At 43.2% G+C, this 21,399-nt stretch overlaps 1 protein-coding gene across 1 annotated transcript in view; it reads left to right on the top strand.

The window, feature by feature from the left end:
• The window catches only part of anapc1 (anaphase promoting complex subunit 1), a 53,096-nt gene extending 34,939 nt beyond the window's left edge, over nt 1–18,157 (top strand). The window contains exons 29-48 of the mRNA XM_069179868.1: nt 2,300–2,534; nt 2,993–3,084; nt 3,293–3,427; nt 3,907–3,989; nt 4,172–4,250; nt 4,763–4,837; nt 5,869–5,939; nt 6,220–6,310; nt 6,634–6,687; nt 7,869–8,062; nt 9,952–10,038; nt 11,007–11,124; nt 11,466–11,543; nt 11,744–11,811; nt 12,363–12,501; nt 14,082–14,168; nt 14,489–14,584; nt 15,155–15,353; nt 16,879–17,010; nt 17,813–18,157. Coding sequence (XP_069035969.1) covers nt 2,300–2,534; nt 2,993–3,084; nt 3,293–3,427; nt 3,907–3,989; nt 4,172–4,250; nt 4,763–4,837; nt 5,869–5,939; nt 6,220–6,310; nt 6,634–6,687; nt 7,869–8,062; nt 9,952–10,038; nt 11,007–11,124; nt 11,466–11,543; nt 11,744–11,811; nt 12,363–12,501; nt 14,082–14,168; nt 14,489–14,584; nt 15,155–15,353; nt 16,879–17,010; nt 17,813–17,955 — 2,256 coding nt within the window. The 3' untranslated portion in view covers nt 17,956–18,157. The remainder of the gene's footprint in view (nt 1–2,299; nt 2,535–2,992; nt 3,085–3,292; nt 3,428–3,906; nt 3,990–4,171; nt 4,251–4,762; nt 4,838–5,868; nt 5,940–6,219; nt 6,311–6,633; nt 6,688–7,868; nt 8,063–9,951; nt 10,039–11,006; nt 11,125–11,465; nt 11,544–11,743; nt 11,812–12,362; nt 12,502–14,081; nt 14,169–14,488; nt 14,585–15,154; nt 15,354–16,878; nt 17,011–17,812) is intronic.
• Nucleotides 18,158–21,399: the final 3,242 nt, after the last annotated feature.

The raw sequence follows: 21,399 nt of genomic DNA on the forward strand, positions 1-21,399 counted from the left end.
AATCACCTTTCGGGTAGAGTTCAGCGAGCTGGACAGTGTTCCTCCGCTCTGCCCAGGAGCCAAGAACACAAGAAGGTTTACTTAAGAAATGAGTTAATCCAGCCCAGCTAGAATACTGGCTTCAAACGTGAGACAGAATCACTTGCTCCAGGTGATGATTAATTAATTTATTTAATTGGAGGCATTATTTTTGTCATCCTCAAAGCTATTAGATATTTGTATTTTACCCGTTGCTAAACTTAGATCTCTGCTTCTGAGAATGCAGATGCATGGAGCTCAGGGAAGACAGGGTAATACAATAGAGGCCCCTAAAAAATCTTTTGATCATTTTGATTGAAAAAGCTCATTCACTAAGTGAAGTGCATCTAAACCCACATACTGGTATCAGAACTCACGACTTTCTCAGGCACTTTTTTCAGTAAATACACACCAAAGTGGAACACCTGGTTTTGCATAATATTGTCCTCTGCATTGCTCTCATCCTGTTTTTTTCTCACATGAAAGTAAAGAGGGAAATGTAAAAGCGAAGCTGTGTTTCAGTTTGACATTTTCCTTGAGTCTGACGCAAATTAACTCTTTCGTTTCCAGTTAAAACTGCCTGTAATAAGACTGTGGTTGCACTTGTTATCTAACACATCTGAATTTTAAAAGATATGGCGGTAAATGATTAATACCTTGTGCTTTCTCCCTTTTGAGCCCTTCAAAGTGCAGGATTTTCTCAAACGGGTACTTGTTTTTCTTAGAGTGTACAGGCAGGTGCTGAGACGAGGCTCTGCTTAATGCCACAAGAATTGGAGTTGATCTTTTTATGCGGCTCTGTGAAAAAAATGTTATTGTCCAGAAATCAAAGCAGTTTCACAGCAGCTTCATTCCGAAAGGTCACAGTGCCAAAAAAGAAATTCAAATAGGATTGTTTACACACAAAATTTACTGTACATATCTGTGTCCTACTTTTATATGTGTACCTAGCTTATTTTCAGTTGAGACCTCAGGTCATTGTTAAGGTTTTAAAGTTTCTTTAATGATGTTAGTTTGCTTGTTTATAAAGATACTCAATATGCCCATTGTGATCACTTGTCTTCTAGCTGGTGTTCATGCTACAGCTGGGAAAGTGAATGCTCATTACTAGGTTCTATAGCGTTTCCAAAATGTCTTATTAATGTTCATTAATATGGCAGTTTGTTTCTGCTTGGGGAAATGAACAATTTCAATATTTACCTTTTTGACCATAAATTCAGCTCCACCAAAAGTATTCACTCTGCCGAAAATAACATTTCAGCCTGTAATGAATCTCGTGGAGCTGCTCCTTATCCTACATGTGGCTGAGCTGGTGCTAACATGAAAAAGGTTTAGGCTATTTAAAAAATATTAAGAGGAGTAATTGCATTGGGCTGAATCCTCAATCCAGATTGAGAAGGGCAGGGCGTGGGGCTGAGGTGGTTCTCCTGATCCAGATTGAGAAGGGCAGGGCGTGGGGCTGAGGTGGTTCTCCTGATCCAGATTGAGAAGGGCAGGGCGTGGGGCTGAGGTGGTTCTCCTGATCCAGATTGAGAAGGGCAGGGCGTGGGGCTGAGGTGGTTCTCCTGATCCAGATTGAGAAGGGCAGGGCGTGGGGCTGAGGTGGTTCTCCTGATCCAGATTGAGAAGGGCAGGGCGTGGGGCTGAGCTGGTTCTCCTGATCCAGATTGAGAAGGGCAGGGCGTGGGGCTGAGGTGGTTCTCCTGATCCAGATTGAGAAGGGCAGGGCGTGGGGCTGAGGTGGTTCTCCTGATCCAGATTGAGAAGGGCAGGGCGTGGGGCTGAGCTGGTTCTCCTGATCCAGATTGAGAAGGGCAGGGCGTGGGGCTGAGGTGGTTCTCCTGATCCAGATTGAGAAGGGCAGGGCGTGGGGCTGAGGTGGTTCTCCTGATCCAGATTGAGAAGGGCAGGGCGTGGGGCTGAGCTGGTTCTCCTGATCCAGATTGAGAAGGGCAGGGCGTGGGGCTGAGCTGGTTCTCCTGATCCAGATTGAGAAGGGCAGGGCGTGGGGCTGAGCTGGTTCTCCTGATCCAGATTGAGAAGGGCAGGGCGTGGGGCTGAGGTGGTTCTCCTGATCCAGATTGAGAAGGGCAGGGCGTGGGGCTGAGCTGGTTCTCCTGATCCAGATTGAGAAGGGCAGGGCGTGGGGCTGAGCTGGTTCTCCTGATCCAGATTGAGAAGGGCAGGGCGTGGGGCTGAGCTGGTTCTCCTGATCCAGATTGAGAAGGGCAGGAAGTGGGGCTGAGCTGGTTCTCCTGATCCGTTCTTGTGACTCCCTCAGGGTCACGAAATGACCAGCATTGGCCTAGTGCTCGGCGTCTCTGCGGCCAAGCTGGGGACCATGGACATGTCCATCACACGCCTGCTCAGCATCCACATTCCGGCCCTGCTGCCGCCCACATCCACGGAGCTCGACGTGCCGCACAACGTCCAGGTGGCAGCGGTTGTGGGAATAGGCCTGGTGTACCAGGGGACCGGTCACCGGCGCAATGCTGAGGTCCTCCTGGCGGAGATAGGTCAGTGTTGGGGCTGACGTGAGGGTGGCAGGTTGGCCCAGCGGTAAAGACGAGGGACTTGCAAACTGGAATGTTCCTGGGCATAGTCTTGAGTGACTTAACGAGCCTCTTTTTTTATACTTCTCTCACTCTTGTAAAAAGTGACGTCCGTCTTAATATTGTCATTACAGGGGTGATGGACTCATAGCTCAGCTCTTGCACCCTGTAAGACACTTGCACGAGTGCTACCTTAATTCATTCTCATTCTTTTCTAATGCTTTGGTCCCTAATTAATTCCAGTCTGACCATCTGTGTACATACCGTAGGTCCCTTTGCTGTTGGTGTGCTAACTATCTTATCATCGCTCATGATGGTTAAAACTGTAGGTACTGGAATATGATCCAGGTCTATAAGCCACTTCTGCTCCAGAAATGTTAAAAAAACCTTCATTAAAAATTGCCTTGCAAAATTGCCTGTAGGTCGTCCTCCCGGGCCAGAGATGGAGTACTGCACAGACCGAGAATCCTACTCTCTGGCGGCGGGTTTGGCTCTTGGCATGGTCTGTCTTGGGGTAAGAGTATTTGATATTTTAAAATACTCAAACAGTAGATGCAGATAGTTCAAGAGATAAACAAGAGGAGGCCATACTGCCCATTAATCAGCTAATCCTTTACCTGCTGTCATGATTGCTGTATTATCAGAGTGACCCTCCTGTAGGAATCCTGAGTGAAGGAGAGCCACCACATGAAATCGTTAACTTCAAGCTATATCGTTTTCAGCATGGCAGTAACCTGACAGGCATGTCTGACCTAAATGTGCCTGAGCAACTTTACCAGTACATGGTCGGAGGACACAGGCGTTCCCATTCCGGTATCAACAGGGAGAAACACAAGTCCCCGAGTTACCAGATAAAGGTAAAAAGACAGGGTGACGAAAGGGTTTGGTTGTGTTTTTCAGGAGAAGCGTAATGCTGGGGTATTATCACAGTCAGGCTTGAGGCTCAGGAGAAACTCGTTTGGTTGCATCACATACCCCCATCTTTAAAACTTGGCGTGCATAAAGATTTTTCAGTGCAAAGAATTGGCAAGTAAAGTTTGTGTCCAAAAGTATTATCTGTGCTTCCATTGTAAGCTGTGACAGAGCTGCAAGACCCCAGTGTTTGTTGAGTTTAGAGATGATAGCTCAAGAAGACTGTGCTGCGTTTTCTGTGGTGCACCATGGTTCAATGTTGGTAGTGCGGCAGGAACTGAAATTAACACTGATAATGTAATATTTGCAACTACACGTTTTTGAGAGCTTTCTCGATTTCAGTCTTGCACGAGTGCCCGTACCGAGTGTCGTGATACCTGCTCTGCTGACATCAGCAGCTCACGCTTGTTTCTGTTTACGGCAGGAGGGAGACACCATTAACGTGGACGTAACCTGTCCTGGTGCAACGCTTGCTCTTGCGATGATCTACCTAAAGACTAATAACAGGTAGGTATCGCGCAGTGGCATTGCATTACTTCCTTATTGCTGTTGAGCTTAAGAGAAAACCTGCTGCTGTGTTGTGTTTCATAGTATTTACAGGATTTATGACAAGTGTGTCTACGAGCTGCAGCTTCTTTCATGACACTGTGCAGCTCCTGACAGTACCTCTCACCCTCATCATCAAACAGGTCTATTGCAGACTGGCTGCGAGCCCCAGATACCATGTTTCTGCTAGACTTCATTAAACCAGAGTTTTTGCTGCTGAGGGTGAGTAATAAAGTTGTGACCGTTCCCTCTCGCTATTTTATGAAGTGGCTGTTAAATGTTTTGCTTCCTGTAGTCATCGTGTACAAGAGTTGAGAATAATGCCTTTAACACTACAATTGGTTAAAAGAATGACCACGCTCACTCTCAGCTTTCAGAATGCAGTGTTATTGCTCTCTGTGAAAAGCAGATGCATCATGTTTCAGAATCTTTGTGTATCTCTCTCTGTGTGGTAATGATGTCACTGATGAGAATTCAGTCATTGAAATGCAGTTATTTTGAACTGTATATGCTGCAGATTTCTGTAAGTTTACTAACACTAATTGTTGCTCAGAAGAGAAACAATTGGTAAGATTATCCAGTGCCTGCTAACAACTACCTGTAAAATTTTACCATTGAATTCATAAGACTAAAGTATCATCAGAGGGGGAGTGATGGGTACCCATGCACAGAATGAATGAACAGTTTCAAAACAATTCTGAATTTCTGAAACCTCTCCTCTCGTATCTTTTCAGACTCTTGCACGATGTCTTATCATGTGGGAGGAGATTTTACCAAATTCTGAGTGGATCAACAGCAATGTTCCCCAAGTAAGTGGGCCAGCCACAGTGGACATGTTTAGTGATGGTTGAATGTAGGGCAATAGTGTCACAGATACTGTCGCCTCTTTTTACTGCCCAGTTAAAGGGTAAGCTTAGTACATCTGATCGCTTACAGCTTAAGCACCCATACCAGCAGTGCTACAGTCCACATTAATAAAACCTACAGCAGTACCTCTCCGTTGATTAACTTCTGTTGTCTTTTATCTCCAAAACATTTGGAATTTTAATTATTTTATCCATCTTCTTTTAAATCTTATTTAGAGATAATTAAACTGTCTCTTAATAAATTAAAGCATTTCTAATGAGGAAGCGACCTTCATTGCTTTCTGCTAACCTATAATTAGAGTTCAGTGTTTAGAGGAATACGGTAGTGGACTAATATCATCATGGAAATATTAGCAGGTTTCTGATTTCCTGTGTCTGTTTGCTTTTGTATTAACCTTTCTATAGTCTGTAATAGGCTGATTTCCTTTAGGCTTGAGTTTCATAGCTTGGTTATTTGGGAGCGTGTGTCGTTAGTAGCCTGAAATGTAAAACAGTTATTATCTGTAGCACAAAAACAAGAAAGATCAGGTGCAGCAGGACTAGAAATTCGTTTTAAACAATAGAAATGAAGCAGCATGGAACAGCAGTATTTTATAGTAATGTATAAAGGTTGCATTTGTTCTCTCCTTAATGTTTCCTTGACAAACCTGCATGTAAGTAATGTTATTAGATTCTCCTTCTTACTGTACACGTAAGAAATTTTCAGGATGATTTTATGATAAACACCAGCAGTGTACAGCTTGTGGTTTTTCTGGAGGTCTGTAATAGTACTCCAGATACAGGACACAGAGCTATTGACTTCGGGTTCGAGTGCCAGGTCACTGCTGGCCAGGGCTCCATGTATAGCATGTGTACAGAAAGTACTTTTGCTTCCCAACAGATTCTTCAAGAACAACAGGCAGTAGGATGCCTACTCATTAAAGTCAGATTTTTGTGACTTAACTGGCATTTTTCTTTGTATGCCTGGTTTCCAGATTATACAAGAAAACATTGAATTAAGTGACGACAGACCAGCTTCAGAGGACTTGAATATGGAAACGCTGGTGTAAGTGCAGACTTCATCACAGTTCATGGAGGGAAACCGGGGCAGAGGAATGGGCAGGACGTGATATTTCACATCTTGTGTTGTGTCATGTGGGGCTACAAACTGACCTTTGCCACAGCAGAGGAAGACGAAGGGATAGAGAAACTATTTTCAAAGTATGCCTTAACTAAAAGGTCTTACTCTTAGAGGAAGAGATCTGTGTAACAGAAATGAATTCCTTATTTTACTAAGCATTTACTTTTTTTATATCTGCTTCAACACTATCTTGTCTTTTCCTTAGGCAAGCCCATGATTACATCATTGCAGGGGCATGTATGGCAGTAGGCTTCCGGTTTGCAGGATCTGCTAATTCAGATGCGTTCGACTGCTTGGTAAGGAGTTCTGCCCAGGGGTCCAGCACGCGGCATGTTTTCCCATCCCTCTTAAACACCCAGTCCTAATGATCTCCTTGTAGGTTCTGCTTGGCAGGCTGCGGCTGTAAACCTCTGGTTTGACCGCAGGTCTTCGTTTTCTTCCCCTTTGAGTGAAAGGATTTGACAGCCTGAAGGCAGAGGGTGTAGGATGGGTCTGGGCAGATCCTGCTGCTCTTCAGGAGATGAAGTTGACACTGTTTCAATCTGCAACATTATTATTATTATTATTATTATTATTATTATTATTATTATTGACACCCCTTTCTGGCACTGTCTTCCAGTACAAGTTTGCAAGGACCTTCATGCAGTGTTTGTCGACTTCGGCGGCTTCAGTTGTAAGTTTCGCTTTTTATGCTGTTTTTATGTCTTTGAATATGGCCTTACAGACCGCAGTGATATACAGAAATACCATTCGGGAGCGTATACCTAATGTTTTGTGATTTTTTGTCACTAAATAAGGAGACAGGGTGAAAATGAGTGGGGGGTCGTTTATTGCCTCTTGCATTTTAAGTTTCAAAGTGTTATATATATATATTACATTGTGGATATAGCTATCGTTTAGGAGGATTTTGCTGGTCTACAGAGATCTGCATGGAGTACTGACATACAGGAGACATGATGGATGGATTAATACCCCTATTCATGTATTTCGTTTTTTAATTGTTTAATGTTAGCATGCCCAAAGGGGTTGGGCAGCCAGTTGACCTTGGACCCCCAGAGGTTTTTGTTCTCCTTACTAAGGAGTTTTTGGTTCCTCTCCTCCGTTGTCTTCTGGTCTTTTCTGTTCTGTATTGACTACACGTACGGTCACTTGCATTGTAAAGCGCCTTGGGGCAAACTTGTTGTGAAAGGTGCTATATAAACAAAATGGAATTGAATATATTTTCTTATTATAAAATGACATCCAGCCACGTCTTGAAGGAGCCCAGAGTATGGACATTAATCTGGGAAGCCTGCTCCAAACCCACACAACTTTTTTATAATAAACTATTTTTCTCTTTTTTTTCTTTTCTAAATTAATTCACTTTATAATCCCTGGGTTGTGACCCTCCATCCTCGTTTCTCTGCTGAGTCAGAAGTACAGTCATGAGTTAATACTTGGAAGTAGGCAAGATATATGCTTGTATCAAATCCTCTCCGTGTCCTTTATTCTAGAAAGAGAAGTTTCTTTGACCAGTTTTATATGACAATCCACTAATAAAAGAAACCACTCTTGTCACTCATCTCTGAGCTCTTTCTAAGGCAGTCGACTTGTGTTTGTGGTTTGGTGACCAATGTGAAATCAGTATTCTAAGTGGGTTCTTACTGACGCATTAAGATGATGTGCAGTTTCCTTTTTCAATTAACAGCTCTCCATCCAAATGCTTATATGATCTTAGATTTTTAGGGGCTTTTAATTTGAGGTTTAACCTTGAAGGGGCTTTATCAGAGCTTTCTGGGGATTGAAATATGATTCCCGCTCTTCAGCGTTATCGGCTGCTGGTATCGCTTGTTTGAACAGTTCCTCTCGCCGCAGACGGGTCACTATAACCTGCAGACGTGTCTGAGCATGGTGCTGCTGTCGCTCTCCATGGTGATGGCCGGCTCGGGGAATCTCAAAGTGCTCCAGCTCTGCCGCTTCCTGCACAAGAAGACCAGTGGGGAGATGAACTATGGCTTCCACATGGCCCACCACATGGCCCTGGGCCTCCTCTTCCTGGGGGGTGGAAGGCAAGTGCTGGAGCCCTTCCTATTCCTTGTCGGCTGCCAAAGCATTTGTAAAGATGACAGCTGCTGAAGATCATGGAAGAAACCTCACCGTGGTGAAGCCATGTCAGATGTCAGAGTGAGCTATGCTCAGAGTACCGATGATGGCAGGTCCTACATCGCAGTCATGATGATCCCCAGTTACAGTGGAGCTGAGGAGGCCTCTCTAGATAAAATGTAGAATTAATAACTGAGGTTAAATTAGTCCTGGTCCTCCGGGAAGAATTTTATTTAGAATTGTTGATTTTGTTTTCCACGTCAAGTGGGGATAATAAAATCAGTTTTCTGTCTGGTCAGAAGTCACTGGGACTGATTATCTTAAGGCTCGTACATAGGGAAACAACTCTTGCTCTGTCTAAGCTACGATAGGAATTCTCTTATGCCTGCTACATTCATTCATTTTTTTTTTGCTGAAATGCCTTTTGGTTGAGAGTACATTTCCAGAAGGCAGGAAACTGAGATATTAAGTTTTAACCAGTGTTATATCACTTCTCCTAAAAGGAAGCCCACTGGGGCCATGCTGTCTAGCCCTGGAATTTTTAACAAATCTATTCATTCTGGACGTGTTGAACTTTGGGAACCGCTGAGAAAATCCCAGCAAGATTGAACATTAGCTTGGCAGTGCCAGTTGCCATTTGTTTTGTGGCACTAATGTGTGCTGCTGTTCAGCTCCATGAGTCTGCCTTCAGCACACAGGGGGAACCCATGTCAGTTGTAAAATAGGTGCTAAAGTACACTTATTGAACAGTTTGACATTTTCTGAAAAGGTCTTCTTATGTCACATCATTGTGGTGCGAGTTCATTTTCCTTTTTTTCCACATACATTTTTAGTGTATAGTCGTAGTGCAGTCACTCGTTTCCCCAAAATGTGCATTTTTAGTCTTTTCAAGATTTCGCTTTAGAGAGTAACTTTGCTCTTCATTCATCCGCCCAGATGTGCTCCGTTATTCTAACTGAGCGAATGCAGCCAGCAGTGTGTACCTCTCCCAGTGAGATCTGCCAGGTGTTGGTTCAGCTGGTGCAGCCTCTCCCCAGACACAGGCAGGTTGAGTCAGCTGGCTGTCTTGGCTCACAAAGTGCGACTGTATTAAGTAGTGGTTTTCGATTAGCGAACATACTGTGTATCAGAGTGGAAAAAGGAGCCACTGGGAGCTCCAGTCCCCTGTGGCATCCCATGGGCAGGACTCCTCACTCAGATTGCCCCCATTAAGTGTCCTGCCGTAAAGGAGCCTCCAGGTTGTCGTTGTGCGTGAGAATTTGTTCTCTTTCCTGGTGGAATAAAAAAAGCTCAAGCGCTTGAAGAAACATGGCCTCTCTCTAAAGCGAGCACAAACTGCTCCTGCATGACTGTTTATGCAGTAGGCTCCTGATTGGCAGTTGTCATTCTAGTGACGACGCAGTTCCACTGCATGGAATCCAAGATGGCCACCTGACCGCCATTTTGTTCTCTTGTTCTTGTGCAAACCTTTGCCGGGGAAAAAAAGTGTTTGGCCGATTAGTTCCAAGCATGGTATTCTGTGATTGTTTGGTTATGTTACACTATGGCCAAGTAGAGTTTATACATTAATAGCATTTAGGTTTTCAAACCTAAAACCACTGCTGTCTTAGTAACTGCTACTCTGATTGTCCCAAAACTTACAACATTATACTGAACCAAGCCGGACTTGCACCTGAATTGCCCAAATGTTTCAGATTTCAGTAAGACTTGTTTCCCTATCCAGCTCAAAACATGTGCACTAACACTAGCTCTCATTTAAGCCCTTAAATTGGCTTATTTTGATCAAAAAGTCTTCCGAACCAAATGTTAATAAATCCACCTGCCCTAGGCTCATGTCAGTTTGGACATTTCACAGGTACACCCTCAGCACCTCCAACTCGGCCATCGCCGCCCTGCTGTGTGCTCTGTATCCCCACTTCCCGGCCCACAGCACTGACAACAGGTAAGCCGGCCAGATACTGCGGCTGCTCTTCTTGGTGGTGCTTTCCCAGCAGATCTTGTTTGCGGTAGTTTTCGGTTGTACTTTGGAATACTGTTCTTCCTCACGAACTATGATATACTAGCAAACCCCAGACCTGCATGTTTAATGTTTTTTATTATTCAGACTTGCCTGTTTTTATCACACACACACAGCCAGTTTGGAATTGTGAGTTGTTTCCAGGCTTCTCTCACTGCAAAGGAATGCTCCTCTGGCACGTTCGTCTGTCGGAAGTGTCCATCGGCTTTTAAACAGAAAAGTACCGATTTGTTTGGGTAGTTCTCCCACCCGGTTTGGAGACCCAGTCGTGTATTTGTTTCCTCTCGGGCTCACGACAGCGGCGCCTGTGCCAGCACGTGGGCAGGATGAGTCTCGTACCTGAACCCCTGGATGGCAGGGCTCAGCCCGCGCTGAGGCGAGCGCCTTTCCTGTGTGTAAGAACCCGAGAAGGGTTAGAAACGAGACGCCTTTTGGTCCGTCTAGCCCGTTGGGTTGTTTGTAGCTCATTGTTCTCCGTTTCAAATGCATGTCCACATAGTTTCCACTTGTGCCCACAGTGCCAGGCAGGGCAGTGAGTGCTTACGGGAGGAGCGGCCTGTCTCTCACTGCCATCTCTGCCAGTCAAGAGGACACTTGCCGACTAATGCCCTGCCCAGCCCAACCCAGTGGTACTCGGAGAGCTTTTTATGTTAAGAGATCAGTTCCATATTTTGTTGAAAAGTCCAAACAAACAAAAAAAAGGTCCGTAATTTTTTATAGAAAAAAGATGGGAGAGCCGAGTTGTGGGTCATGGCGTCGGGACGCATCTGCTCAAGCCTGACCTCAGACTCCATCAGGTGTGGAGCAATTTATCTCTGCTGGCGGCACGATCTTCCCTGGCAGAGGGACGGCCACTACAGGGACTCTAACGCCACCATCCCTCTCCCCCATAGGTACCACCTCCAGGCCCTCAGGCACCTCTGTGTGCTGGCCGTGGAGCCGCGGCTGCTGGTCCCTGTGGACGTGGACACCAGCAAGCCCTGCTACGCCCTGCTGGAGGTCACCTACAAGGTACCGACCCTCCTGTAGCCTTTCTGGGTGAATCACTGCCACCTCGTGCAGGCGTTTGATAATATTAAGGTCCATTTCCTCCTCGCTCTGTTCATCCGATTACTCTGTTTGTCTCAGTGAGGCTTATTAAAAAAAATTAAGATCTTTCTAGATGGGCCTGTGGCAAAGCAAGCTCTTTGTAAGGCTTGTAGCCCTGACTTTTTATGTAATTTTTATCTTAAATAGGATTGCTTAGCTAGAAATATTAGTCTTTCCACAGAGCCTCTGTTGAATGTTGACTGTCCGCTTGTTGCTCTGGGTTTCACGTCTCCTCTTGGTTTTCCTTTGTCGTTTTTGCAAAGGAGTCGCAGTGGTACGAGGAGACCACAGTGGAGCTCATGGCCCCAGCAATGTTGCCAGAACTGCACCTCCTGAAGCAGGTACAGAACACGAGGGTCAAAAGAAAAAACCAAAACAAGCAGCACAGCTTGGGGCCTGTCCTGATTTGAAAGGAAGAGGAGGGAAATGTGTTTGCTCACTGCTTCCTTCAAATCTGTTTCCTACTGCTCTGTACAAGTCTCTAGCTGCTTTTTCCAAGAGTAAAGAGTTAAATCTCATTGAAACGTATTTGTCATTGCAGCTTAAAGTGAAAGGACCAAGATACTGGGAGATATCCATAGATCTAAACAAAGGAACTCAGCATTTGCAGTAAGTATTGCGTCATCGATATTCAAATTTGTGTGTACCATCTAAGACCTGTAGAAAAATCCCACTTCATTAAGCTGGTGGAGCATTTGTTCCGGTGGAACATAGAAAGCCAAATGATGCCCTTAAATAGCAGACTGGAGTTAGTCTGGATCAACACGGATAGGGATAAAATGGTCATCTCGTCCCGGGAACACAATGATCGCTGTACACCAGGGCAGAGGAACTCTTGGCAGTTCCTGCTTTGCAGCTGCTGGACTGGTTGAACTCATTAGAGATGCACAATTTCATTGTTTCCGCGATGTCTGTCCACCACAATCGCCATTAATAGAAGCCTACCCTGGTGTCAGCTGTTAACCCGTTTACTTTCTCGCCTGCCTGAAAAACTAATCGAAACCGCGGCGTGATATCAAATCAGTCAGAGTTGCTTTGCTAAAGCGCTGTGATGAGCTGGCAACTGGGCAGCTAAGTGCAGTAACTGTGAAGGTGAGATGTTTCAGGGGGTTTAAGTGAAGATTCGTGAGCGGAATGAGAAATCTGAGATCTGTGTTTAGGTCCATCCTCTCTCGAGATGGCATGCTGTACGTTAAACTGCGGGCAGGACAGCTTCCATACAAGGACGACCCCAGAGGCTGGCAGAGCCTGCTGGCACAGAATGTCAATCCAAGGAACCCCGAGGTGCACTCCTTTAAGGTAAGGGTGTTTTTCCATGGGTGTTTGACTTGTTTCCAGGCAGGTTTATATCAAAGCCTTTCTTGTGGGTGAGGCAGACGTGAGACTTGGTTATGCGCATTGCAACTCCAGAAAAATCTTTTTTTTCTCCTTAATCCTATCATTAAGGACCACTGGTGAGAAACCAATAAGTGATGAAATGGGGAGCTAAACAATAAAATATACGCTTATTTTAGTTCATAGCTTCTGGATGTAGTGAGTTAAGTCAGTGAACAAAGTGTTTATGACTGCAGAGGCTTGCTGGTCTTAGAAGATCTTACATTGAAGATTGAAATAAGCTTTTCACAAAAGAAATACATTTACATTTAAAAACTGATCAGGATCTAGTTGCCTGGAAATTTATCATTATGTATTACTTTAAACCACAGAAAAATATCCCATGCCACCAGTGAGTTATCTGTAAGACAGATACAGATTTTACTCACTCAGCTGTCATTGTGGAATGTTTCAAAAATAGTCATTGATTGGTAAAACCTTGCAAAATAAAAATAAACTGCATATTTTCTTAGGTTGTAACTTTGCTAACCCACCTTCCTTTTCTCTGTATAGTTAGTCTGTGTGAACATGCATTTCAGTGAAAATTTTGTTTCGAACGTGTTTGACAAAATATTAAAATTCAGAGAAATTATATTCTTGAGGTCAATGCAAGTTAGTTGCGCAGTTTGCATTGTATCTGATCAGGCTTTCACAAAAATGAAGCTGATGAGGAAAAAGGGTAGCATTGCAAAAAGTACTTTTTTATGCAGCAGTGTTTTGTGATCATTGAGGGCTTTTCTTAATACCAGTTTTTGCTTTTATGTCTAGACATCTTTGCAGCAATTATGAAAATGCATAATTCGAGATATTGTACACTTGTCCTGTATTTTTAAAATACAGTGGTGCAGATTATATATTTACCAAATTATTTTCAGAATTTACAAAAACTCTTCCCCACAGTAAATTTAAATGTGCAATCCAAAAGCAGTGTTGCTGCAAACTAACAAACAGCTTGGCTCTGGCTCTGTTGGCACCCTTTCAAAGCTCAAGTGGAGCTTACAGGCCACTTGTTCCATACGTGTGCTATAGCATTTAATTACAGCCACCAGGAGTGTCAAGCAGTGCTCTGCAGTTGTCACCTTAAAACAAAGTTTGAAAATGGGAGCGAGGCTTTCATCCCATCTAGCCCATTAATTAATTAGTAGTTAATTGATCAGAGGCTCATCCAGCCTTTTCTTGAAAGTAGCCAGTGTGTCAACATTGACAACATGGTTGGGCAGCTTGTTGCATACTCCCACAACCCTTTGTGTAAAGAAGTCCCTCCTGTGCTCAGTTTTCCATTCGTACTCCCTGTGGGCAGCTAGACTGTCCTTTCCTTGTGTGCCACGGCCCTCATGATAATACTGTGCTATCGCAGTAGTGAAAAATGAAGCAAATATCCAGCAAGCAAACATTCAGTGCATTATCTTATGATGGCGAGTCGGTTAAAAATTGGTTTGGCCAACGTGTGTTCAGATTATATGAATTTGTAACTTTGAAACAACCCTGAAATACCTTTCTAACAGCCTGAAGCAATCTCAGCCTTTACGTCGGATGCTGCCTTGGTTTCATTTGCGGAATATTTCTGTAAACCAGCTGAAAACCTGAAGCATGTAAGTACATTGGGTGGAAATTGCCATTTTTGAATAGTACAAAGCCCTATTTCTGTGTATATATTTATATGTGTAACATTTTATATAAGCATGAGAAAATTCTGAAGTTTTTCTTTTGTACTTCAGACTCGATTTTAGTTGGTTTTTAGGCTGTCTATTGGACTTTGGAGGAAAAAACATCAATGTGATTTAATAGTAAATCAAGAATGAAACGAATGGCTTATTTTCTGCATTCACTGTGAATGTCCATGCTACTGTTTTTTTTTTTTCTGGCCCTGGACAAGCTTAAGTCGATATTTGAACTGGCCTTTATCTTCTAGAAAAAAGATGTCCTGGCTTTATTTTCTGCAATTCTCTATGAATGTGTTACCCAAGAGAATCCAGAAATGTTGCCAACCTACATTGCAATAGATCAGGTGAGTTTCTTAGTCATAAACTCATAAGGATTTGAAATGAAGAAAGTTTCCAGTACTTCACCATCAATGTGTTAATGACTCTTTCTTTGGTAAAGTTTCCCTACATTCCTGTATAATACGGGGCCACTCTTTGTAAATACTGTAAAATGTATAATGGAGATTTTTAACTTGACACTTATTGCCAGAAATACATGTCTTCCATAATTGCTAGCTATTATGGTTATTACTTACCTAGATATAGCAGTAGATTTGAAGACTTTTTCTGCCTCATTCAAAAACTGAGACAAAGTCTTTAAAAGGTGGTTACAGTATATAGATAATGAATATCAGCTGACTCTTTGACACTCGGTAATTTTGAAAGTAGATTTAATGACAATCTTCTGCTGGAAAACCTACCTTGATGCAATTATTGCCAAGTGCAGGCATAGAAAGAAAGCCTGATTTCAAAACTATACCACTGAGACCCAGGAAAACAGACTGCTCAAGTCCATTCCTCTAGCTTCTGTAGTTGCCCTGAGCAGAGTGCTGTGAGCTCGCTCGTCGTGATATGATGGCACACTCTCGTTCCAGGCAGTCAAAAGACTGCAGAAGAAGGAAGCCTGTGAGACCTTTGACCTTTGGCAGATCAAGCTGGTTCTAGAATTCTGCAGCTGCAGGGTCCTGCAGGAGAGGCTGAGAGCACCACAGGGGAAAGGCCTCCTCTTGAACTCGGAGTTCCTGCCCCTTATGAAATGCACTGCAGATACCACCCTGGACCAGTGGCTGTATGGTGAGGACCGCATCTTTTCAACCGCGAAAGCACAGGACTTGTCATTAACCAGAGGCTCTTCATTTCATGTAATGTAATCTGCAAAATTATTCATCCACTTGATGAACAGTAACTCAGGGTTGATTAAGCAAAGAAGATGCAAACAAGCAGTTCATGAATAGTTATGAAAGATGTATATAACGAAACTGAAAAAGAATAATAATACTTCTGAATACATAATGTTCAAATTTATTCATTCCCTGTAAACATTGAAAACTGTAAACTGTCAATGCGATCATCTAATTCTTTTCTTTAAGCTGTTAGTTCATTTCAATAGCTCAAGGAAAGGTAGTATAGAATTGTAGGAGCTACTTGTAGTCCCCTTGTTGCGATGGGGCCTTAAAGGAGGCTGAGCACAGAAGCAAACTGCACACAATGTGTCATAATGGGAAAGTCTGAATTTTCTGGAGACCTCAGGTAAAGATCAGCTCTCAGAAGCTCTAATGTGAGCAATAGAAAATCCATAACACATTCAAGTTATAATATAAGCATGTTTGGGGCTACCTGACCTGGAAGAATTATTATTATTTTAAAATTTCACCCAAATTTGTGTTCAGAAAAGCTGGGAGCTGGTAACTCATGTCCAAGATTCACAATTGGGGAAAGTGGGGAACAAAACCTTCGCAAAATTAGAATACATTGTCTCCATGGCTACCTTTCTTGACCTCAAGATCCATGAGTTCTGTGGTAACAAAAAAAAAAGAAAACACGTGAGCCTACCAAACAGCAACTACAGGACCACCAGGTCAAATGGGACCAGGTGATATTGTTGTATGAAACATTTGAGTTTTTGGACAGTTTCAGTAGGACCATGACTCACACAGAAAGGTGAAGCTCGTTTGGAAAAAGAAGGTCATCCCTTCTGTGAAGAATAGAAATGCATCCTCTGCATTTACAACTAAGGAAGCTTAAAAGGCTTCAAAGGCTACTTTTTCAAGGTTATCAAAGCCAAAAATACTCACAAATACTAATTTCCAGGGTGTGAATAAATTTGAACATCTAGCATTTAGAAATGGATACATATTTTTGACACGTGCTTTTATACATGCAGTATTGAAATTCACACAAGTGTTTTACTGTCGTACATTTTTGTCAGCAACTTCTGATCTTACGCCTGAATTTTAATTGTAAAAAAAATACTTCCAGTTCACCAAGGGCATAAATAAATGTTGGGTTTTTAGTAGTGCTGGTGGAATTATTTTAAAAAATTCAATATGTTGGACATGCATTGGACATAGCATGAGAGTTTAAATGTTAAGCCCGTTGTGAACTGCAATAAAATGTGGCAGGACCTCACTGGTCAGCTAATTTTGCCCTACCAAAATGATTATTGATCATGTCATAAATCAAATGTCCCTCGTACCTTTAAACATTTTTACCATGCATCCTTAATAGTGTGAAGCAACCCCTATGACCTAGGAAATGCTCCACAATTGTGAAAGCCTCGGGCTTTTATTAGAGTTTACTGATTGGATTTCACCCACAGCCAACAGCGATGTCCTCCACTCCTACATGGGTGGCCAGGCTCACGGCGAGTCAGAAACCAACATGCTTGCCTGCTTTCTGGTGTACCACTCGATACCCACCCCTGCTAAGATGGCAGACGTGGAGCTTGAAGGTAATCCCTCGTGCAGGACTCTCGTTATCAGGGTCTACTGCTGGGGCTGTGTAGACACGGACTCTTGTAGTTGGCAAAATGGGAGACCTGGAGCCTGCGCTGCTCCGGGTGGGGCCGTCTCTGGCTGGAATCCCACACGATCATTTCCGTATTCAGAGCTACAATCTGTCCGATATTGTCTACACCCCCCCGAACAGATCATTCTATATTTGCTGTGATAGCCAAGCAAGTATTCAGCCTTTCCTCAAGTCCTGTGTGGGCACATGTCTCATATTACTTTTTTATCTAAATGAGTTATTTTTTCCTATTTAGGAACTGCCTTCATACAGTATCTCATTTCTGAGGAGTCAATTTTCTGGTAGACGGTCAAACAACGGGGTACTCAATATAATATTTGAGCAAGTCCTCTGTAGTTCTGGCTGGAGTGTCTCCTGCTTTCATCTTACTGGATTGTACGGCGAAGCTCAAAAACCTCTTTCAGAACCTGCGTGCCTCAGTCAAGTCTATTTTTGAAAGCTGTTGAGAAGTCTCTTCTGTAATTTTGTTCAGTGCTCTCAGAAAAGAGTATTGATGGAAAAAATGGGCTGCTTAAGGCGTTCCTGTGTTTTCTAAATTAACGAATGCAGAAGTGAGAGTGGATAAACAGTAAATCTTCTAACATGGACACATCCTGTTACGATACACGATTAGCTGTTGCCAGATTGTGTGTGATGAGTTCAGTGCCTCCTCTCGTTTGCAAGCTTTATGTTCTCAAGTCCACAAAACGGGGATCTGTAGTACCGGCTGTTCTCTGTGTTCCTAGGTGCTGCATCGTTTGCTGACCTCCTTCTGAAGTTCACTCGGCTGGGAGTTCCTGTGCGTGCTCTCCTTCGTCTGACCCCACTGCTCTTGAAAACCACCAGCCGCCCCTTCAGTAATATCATGAGCTGCTTTCCAGCTTTCTAAAGTGGCGGCACCTTTTTTAGCACATAACACTTGGCAGTTGTGATAAATGCATAAGGCTGATTGAATATTCCGTTCCATAAGCCTGGAATATTATTGCAGTATCGTTTCTTACAATGTTGTACATAAAGTTTGAATACTTTGGATGTGAAAGTGTTTTTTTTTGCCTCTGTGGATACAATGGGATGAATTAAAAAATGCACACATTAAACTTAGTGCTTTTGTTATTTATTTACCCTGTGTGTCTGCACATTGCTTGGTTTGCGTCAGTGACAAAACAACTTGGAAGAGAAACATCAAGCATTTTTTCTGTTGTGCCACTTGTTGCTCGTTTTTTTCTTTATTCTTTCACAGAATGATTTGCTGGGACCTGGATGATTCCTCTGAAATCCAGGATCTAAGCTCTAAAAACAACTTCAATTAAATTAATTAAAGCTGTTTTTAGAGCTTGTCGCTCAGACTTTTGGCTTAACATTAAGAATTATCATTGAAGGGTCTACTTCTGAGAAAACTTGTCACCCATGTGTCATAAACTTAAATGCAAAGTATTTAAAGGTAATTCAAAAGTTTATGTATCCAAAGATTTGTGCTATTCTAATTCTTAAATGGGAAAGATATAGTATTGATTTTTGCTACCATGGCAACCAGTTTGATTTTATATCTTGCTTAATACTTTCCCAAAAAAGAGCACTTCAGCTACATGCTGACATTTGTGCATGAATAGATACGGGAATTAAAGAGGCAAAGAAAACCGGAGAAATGACATAAATATGACCAAGGCCTTTGAGGAGAGAAGTTCTTACCTGCAGCATGAATTTTGTGTTTCCTTTTTGTACACGTGTTCCCAGTGGATGGACAACAGGATGTGGAGTCTTGTGGGAATCTGTGAATACAATAAAAACGAGACAGATAAGAACCGCCAAAACTCTTTTCCTTAACATGCTGTTCCATTTAAAGAAGAAACAGGTCTGTTCTGCCAGCACTTAAAAGAAAGAGGCCTGTTCTGATTTCATTTTGAACACACTTCTGTATGTGCAGAATTCGGGAGCCACAACCCTGACCAGGTCTAGTGCAAGTGATCACATTACTCCTACCCTGGCGTCTTTGCACTGGCTTCCCAACGGGTTTCGTGTTGATTTGCAGCCTTTGTCCATCTGCCTCTGGTCTCCTGTCTGTCCCCCAAGCCCACTCGGTGGGTGACAGGGCCTTCTCCTGCTATGTCCCATACCTCTGGAATTCTATCCCTAATGATATCAGAGAGGCATCTTCCCTGTGCACTTTCAAATCAAGATTCGAACCCTTCCTCTTTTGAAGTACTTTTATTTAATTGGTTCTGCCCCTTTACACTCCTACTCCATTCAAAACCTGGTTGTAATCGTGTTAATTCTGCTATCTCCTCTCCTTCTGTGTTTTTTGTCTTTAAAGAGATTTGAGAAACCAATTTTAAAGGTGCTATATAAAATAAAGCATATTATCATTTATTATTACTTAACCTACAGGTATTGCTTTGCTGCAAAGAATACTGGGCCTTGCCTGACTCTGAACATCTTCTCTGCCTTGAATAGTGTGACCAGAGTTTAGGATGTGTTTTATTACAGTTCAGTATTTCTGAAGCGGAGCTGTTGATAGTGATTAGTGGAAGAGAAATGTCAGCTTCACTTTTGCGCTGAAGAGTTACTGGCGACTTGAAATTCTGGAGATGCCACATGCCACGCTGCCCTCGAACCTTCAGCGCTTCTCTAGGCCCATCGGTTTCATGAGGGAAGGGAGGAGGGGTTGGGGTCTGTTTGCTTCGCAAGAAAATAACGTTTTCAGTAACACAATTATCCTGCCCGCATCCTGTTTCACAAGAACTCAATTTATCATAATTTCTCAGCTTCCCTTCTTTCGAATTGAATCATTTCACGGATTCCTTTTCCCAGGACTTCCTGTCTGATATTAAGTTAAGCGCCGCTGACCTGCTTTTGCCACTGTGCTCCGAGCGTGCTGCCGGCCCTGGTGACAGCGGGGTTGGGAAATGTCAGAACTTAATTCAGGAAGTCCTTATTGTTCCTCTCTCGCTTGGGAGCCCGACCACAGAGGATGTGGTAGGAGATCTTAAAATAGTTAATAAGACACTGTAGCAGCTCAGGATGAAGCAAAGGGCTGGTAGTGGATGGGGTTGTGGCCTTAACCTTTTCTTTGTAGCACTACACGTGGCAGTTCTTCTGAGCATCCTGTTTGGATGTCGTACCAAACCCTTAATTACAGGATTATCTCTTTTGTGAATACAGCTGATAGGAGGAGAGATGAATGCTCTTTCCTGTTGTTTCCAGTCCTTTTCATGGGCTGCCTTGCTGAGCTGATGTTCTGCAGATGTAAGCAGGCCTAGACTAACGGAAGTATTGGTCACACAGTATTCGTGGCAATTCCACATCTCCGGTCAAGTTCAAAGCTTTCGTTTGCAGGGTAAAGACGCGTATAGTTGGATGCTCCTCTTGCTGCGAAGGCATTAAGAAAGTGCACTCCTCTCATCATCTCTGCCCCATTTGACAAGCTGACCTGCTTTCAAGCATTTGCAGAAGAGCTTTGTTTTCTAGACCTTGATGTTTCCCACTGGAAAGAGGGCACAGGATAGGTGATTTGGAAGCAGTTGAAGGAGATGCCCCAAGTGAGTCCTGCATCATCCCTGTAGTGTTTAGGCACTTCTGTTGCCTTCTGTTGCCTTCTGTTCAGCAGCATCTTGGGTTGTGGGAATCTGCAACAAGCTGCTTAGCCATGTGGATGACGCCAATATCCTGGCTTCTTTCAAGAAGCTGGATGAGGTTGTGCAATCAGTTAACTACTATATACCAAATGTTGGTAGTTGGGTCAAATGGCCTCATCTTGTTTGTAACCTCTGTTATGCTCTTAAGCAGTACGGAGCATTTCATGATAATAATAATTGCTTACACTTATATAGCGCTTTTCTGGACACTCCACTCAAAGCGCTTTACAGGTAATGGGGACTCCCCTCCACCACCACCAGTGTGCAGCCCCACCTGGATGATGCGACGGCAGCCATAGTGCGCCAGAACACTCACCACACATCAGTGGGGAGGAGAGAATGTGATGAATGTGTTTAGAATAGGAATATATTCAACCATGGCATTCAAACTTGACAAATGAACAGAAAGCTGGTCTTTAAGCGAAGTGTGAAATTATTGGCTTTCTGTGTGTTTTCCTCACAAAAGAAACATAAGTCTAAAATCCCTCCCCAATATACTTTTTTCAAAAATGTAACCTACAGATGCAGGCTGCAATCCTGAGCAAATTCTTTCCAGACTAAACACATTCCAGAGTAATTGCTCAGAAAGCCAGATGTGTTGTTCACATAAAAAAGCAAGAATTTTGCAATTGGCCAAGGAAGGCAGAATCTATTGATTTTTTTTTGTATTTGTGTTTCAGTGCAGTTCAGTGTTTCAGTCC

This window comes from Lepisosteus oculatus, chromosome 17 (assembly GCF_040954835.1).
Source record: "Lepisosteus oculatus isolate fLepOcu1 chromosome 17, fLepOcu1.hap2, whole genome shotgun sequence".
Lineage (NCBI taxonomy): Eukaryota > Metazoa > Chordata > Actinopteri > Semionotiformes > Lepisosteidae > Lepisosteus > Lepisosteus oculatus.